The sequence below is a fragment of the Gossypium hirsutum genome, chromosome D04 (assembly GCF_007990345.1).
Source record: "Gossypium hirsutum isolate 1008001.06 chromosome D04, Gossypium_hirsutum_v2.1, whole genome shotgun sequence".
NCBI classification, from domain to species: Eukaryota; Viridiplantae; Streptophyta; class Magnoliopsida; order Malvales; family Malvaceae; genus Gossypium; species Gossypium hirsutum.
In genome coordinates, this window is record NC_053440.1 from 44,277,616 (window position 1) to 44,281,814 (window position 4,199).

At 33.8% G+C, this 4,199-nt stretch overlaps 1 protein-coding gene across 1 annotated transcript; it reads right to left on the minus strand.

Annotated features, from left to right (window-relative positions):
• Window positions 1-1,244: 1,244 nt before the first annotated feature.
• Window positions 1,245-3,633, minus strand: LOC107899294 (short-chain dehydrogenase TIC 32 B, chloroplastic). The gene is made up of 8 exons (XM_016824962.2): window positions 3,160-3,633; window positions 2,738-2,969; window positions 2,569-2,648; window positions 2,332-2,485; window positions 2,156-2,234; window positions 1,900-1,984; window positions 1,780-1,826; window positions 1,245-1,705 (listed from the first exon to the last, which is right to left on the minus strand). Exons 1-8 carry the CDS (start codon window positions 3,278-3,280, stop codon window positions 1,532-1,534), a joined length of 972 nt encoding a protein of 323 aa, XP_016680451.1. The 5' UTR covers window positions 3,281-3,633; the 3' UTR covers window positions 1,245-1,531.
• Between the last annotated feature and the right edge of the window lie 566 nt (window positions 3,634-4,199).

A 4,199-nucleotide genomic window follows, 5' to 3' on the forward strand; every position in this document is an offset into this window, starting at 1 on the left:
CAACAACTAAATTCTCATTCAATTCATATTGTAAAATATATATATCAAAATAAACCAAATGAATTTACTAGGGCTAAATTGTAGAGTTTGCAACAATTCAGGGTCTATTTAGCAACTTTCCCTTTTTCTCAATTTGCTACTTGATCTTGATCTATAATATAATTTATTTCAATTATTAGCCTCAATTTCATATACCATTCAATTTAATACATATAACTTCCTATTTACAATTTTTTACACATTTACCCCAAACTTTTACACTTTAATCAATTTGGTCTTTAAGACCAAAACAAGCTTATTGCTCATAATTAAACTTTAAACCTATTTAACCTAAGTTTTAACCATTCTAAAATAGCCCTAAAATTCTAGATTTATCAAGAAAAACCATGTCTATTTTAGTTTATTTTATATTTAGTCACTAAACATGAAAATTACTAAAAATCACTTTACAAATTAGAAAATTCAAAATTTTACTATAATACTATATTTGACTCGTAAATATTAAATAATAATATTTATGAACTCTCTCATCGAATTTGTGGTCCCTAAACTATTGTTTCCGATACCACTGAAAAATAAACTGTTATAATGACACTCCTTGAAAAATGAAAAGATTGACGTTTTTCCAAATGTGCCATACGATTAAACCAAAAAAATATAGCGATCAAAGAGAAACTATGTATATTCTCCAAGTTGGACGCGAGCCATTCCTATAAATCAAACCGGCCTGGTTGTCAACAATCAGACCCCTTTAGTTGCAGAACAATCCCTAATGGCATGTATGACATCCTCCGATGTATGCCTACAAACCATACAACACTCCTCACCCCCTAATGGCATGCATGACTTCGCTCTACTTGTGTGAGTAATCTCTTTTTGAAAGCGAGTCAAATAAATATCCGATATATACCTCTGTGATCCCGAAAATTTCCACATCAAATTCCAAGCTTCCTCTTTTTGATTCCACGGTCTCTCCCTAAACATCCTATAAGCACTGTTAACGGAGAATGAACCTGAAAAGTTTAGAGACTTTTAAGGAATTTTGAAATGTTCTATTAAGATGTAATTGAATGGAACTCCGCTTTAAGTTATTGATTGAGTCTTGGAACGTGGGATTTGAAAAACCTGTGCTTTAATAACTACTGATTTGAAAAGTGTATGAGAATCTAAGGAGCTTCTATATAGATAAATATTTTTTACTGAAGTAGTTGACTCTTTTGAATTAAAAAAATATTCAAACAGACTGAGAAAGGATAAATGAGTATAATTCAAAAACATATTAATAATGGATACAAAGGATTTTATTCCCTCACAAACATTGAAGAACGACACATGCATAAAACTACTATTTTGTTCTCGAGTTATGCTTCAACTGCCCATGCTGAAAATCTTTTCTTCTATTATAGTACTTTTACTAATACAATAATGATGGGAAATGGGAGAGAATGCAACTGTTTCAGTAGGCTTCTGTCTTTGTATATAATTGGTAATAACTTTTCATCTCTGATAGAGAGAGCTTGCGATATTGGATTCAAGGTTTAGAAACTGAGTTAATCAATTCGTGACTGAAATCCCATAGTTTCCTTGCCAAAGCCTCATCTCTTGCATATGAACTTGGTGTCATCTCATTGCAGTCTACAAAGTATTTCGCGGTGACTCCCTTCAGCCGTGGGTGGAGGGCCACGTAGCAGGTCGTCGCCGCCCCCTAAAGACAGTTCGAAGATGAATTAGTTCAAATCCGTTGGAACCTAAAATCTGTTTCTTTTAAGTTGATTTTACCTGGGGAACATTCTTCCACAGGAAGAAACTGAAGAACTTCAAGAAGTCTGAAAAAGAATGCAGATTATATATAGTAAGTCAATGGTCAAAAATAGAAGAATTTGGAATGTGAAGGCTTACTCATGAGGACGGCAGAGTGCCTAAATAGAGGCGTCATAATCAATCCTGGGTGAACCGAATTCACTGTGATGTTGACACCACCTTCCTACAAATCGTTTAGACCCAAAATGAGTTCAACCACTTTTGCTGGAAAATTTATGGTTATTTAGAGTATGAACTAATTCATACGTTAACATCAAGTTTTTTACCGGTTGGTTGAGAAAAAAAAATGGCTCCAAACAACTTGATACTGATAAGTCGAAATACTAAGTTTTACCTGCAATCGACGAGAGAGTTCGTTGGCATGTAATATATTTGCTAATTTGGACTGCCCATACGCTCTTTTGTCATTGTAACTAAAAGGTAAAAGAAAAAAGAAAAGAAAGAATTTTCATTCAATTAGTTGATTGATGAAAACAAAATTTTAGCAAAAATCACAAAATTAAGCATTACCCTTCTTTAGCATTGATGTGATCAAATCGGATCCCATTTTTATAACAGTGGGTGTGGGCTATTGATGATAAGTTAACAATCCTTCCTTGAATACCAGTAGTTTTCACTGTGTTCTTCATTTTGTCTAAAAGAAGCTCAGTTAAGAGGAAATGCCCTGGGAAAGCAATAAAGGATTAGTCATATTTATCAACTTGTTACTGGTGAAATCACAAATTATTAAAAAAAAATGGAACCTACCAATATGATTAGTTGCAAACTGAACCTCAATTCCATCTTGTGAAAGCTGGAAGGGACAGAACATGATCCCAGCATTGTTTCTGTGACAGACATATTGGAAAGAAAGAACTTGTTATTGGTTCTTTAAAATCAACAAATGAATGGAAATCTATATGGCCGTTGAAACTACATTAAGATATTGAGAGGAAGATTAAGAGCAATGAAGTTGTCAGCAAATGCTCTAATGGATCTAATGGAGCAAAGATCCAGCTCCAAAACATCAACACGTGCGGTTTCGATTTCTGTAAGAATAGTCTTTTTGGCTTCATTCGCAGCTTTCACGTTCCTTGCACCGATAATGACATGAACACCTCGAAGAGCCAATACTCGTGAAGTCTCCAACCCGATCCCACTTGCACCTCCTGCATATATATAATCAAATTGTACATTAAGACAAAAATGTAGGACATGATGTTCGAACATGACACGATATCATATTGACTTAATTGGTAAAAGCGATGTTGTAAAACAAGGGTGAGGACACGATGCAATTTGTCTGTAAGGAAATAATGATAAAAAACAAAACCCAAAATCATAACGCCATAGGCGGACCAGTTATTATAGCAGTGAGATTGGTTCCATCGATTCCTTGAGTAACCTGTTCAGCAGTAGAAGAGGAACCAAAGCCACTTGGCCCAGGCCACCCTGTCACCAACGAAAAGATACCAACCATGTTGTTTTTTTTTTCTTTTTCCTGCTAAAAGACGCAAAGAAGAAGGTCTGAAACTTGAGGAGAGACAAAGAAGGAAAGATTGTGTCAGTTCTATTGGGAATAAAAAAGAAAAGAGAGAAGGTGAAAGAAAATAGAGAGGAGAAAGCGGTGGCTAAAAAGGGGAAGGGAAAGAGTCGGTATTTATGGGTTTGGCGAAATGTAGGTGGTGGTGGAAGTCATTTCTGGGTAATTGTATGTAATAAATTTTAAATGTTTTATCGGTGAAGAACAGTTAATACTCTCAACGACCCGTCAACTAAATCCGTAGGCAAAATTGAATGCAAGTTGAAGCATGCAGGCTGCTTTCTTAGTTTATCCCACTTTGCAAACTTTGCAATCCCATCATAAATATACATTTCATATCATATGTAAGGTTATCGCCCAACAACTTAGGATTTATTTTCTTTTCCCATTTTCTTGAGATAAATGAAAATGGGAAAAGAAAATAAACCCAAATAAATTCTTAGTTCCTATTTTCTTAAAAAAGAAAAGAAAAGAAACTGCTTTTTGCACCCAAATACAAGGCTTAGAAATTATAAGTGATAAAAACAAAAAAAAAAGGATAAATTGTAGTTAAGATCACTAAATTATTATTAAGTTTATATTTTGGTCACTCAATTTTAAAAAGTTTGAAAATAGTCACTGAATTATTCTAAAGTTTTCATTTAAATCATTGAACTATTCAAAAGTTTTTATTTGAGTCGCTGAGTTGTTAAAGTTTTTTTTTTTTAAAGTTTGGCTAGTGAGTTCCAAGTGGTGATTCGATGATCAGTACAGTGGACTAGTACCATCAACAAGTAGAGAAACATACAAGTTGATCTGTAGATTAGTGTCGGAGATCGAAGAAGAAAACTATTTAGATTTTGGTTTATAGATTATT

What these genes read in the sequence shown, in the direction of transcription:
- LOC107899294 (XM_016824962.2), bottom strand. Translation starts at nt 3,280, where the DNA reads ATGGTTGGTATCTTTTCGTTGGTGACAGGGTGGCCTGGGCCAAGTGGC. An exon ending in TCTCACTGCTATAATAACTG is followed by an intron (nt 2,970 to 3,159) that starts GTCCGCCTATGG and finishes ATATATATGCAG; the next exon opens with GAGGTGCAAGTGGGATCGGG. An exon ending in CTTCCTCTCAATATCTTAAT is followed by an intron (nt 2,649 to 2,737) that starts GTAGTTTCAACG and finishes TGTCTGTCACAG; the next exon opens with AAACAATGCTGGGATCATGT.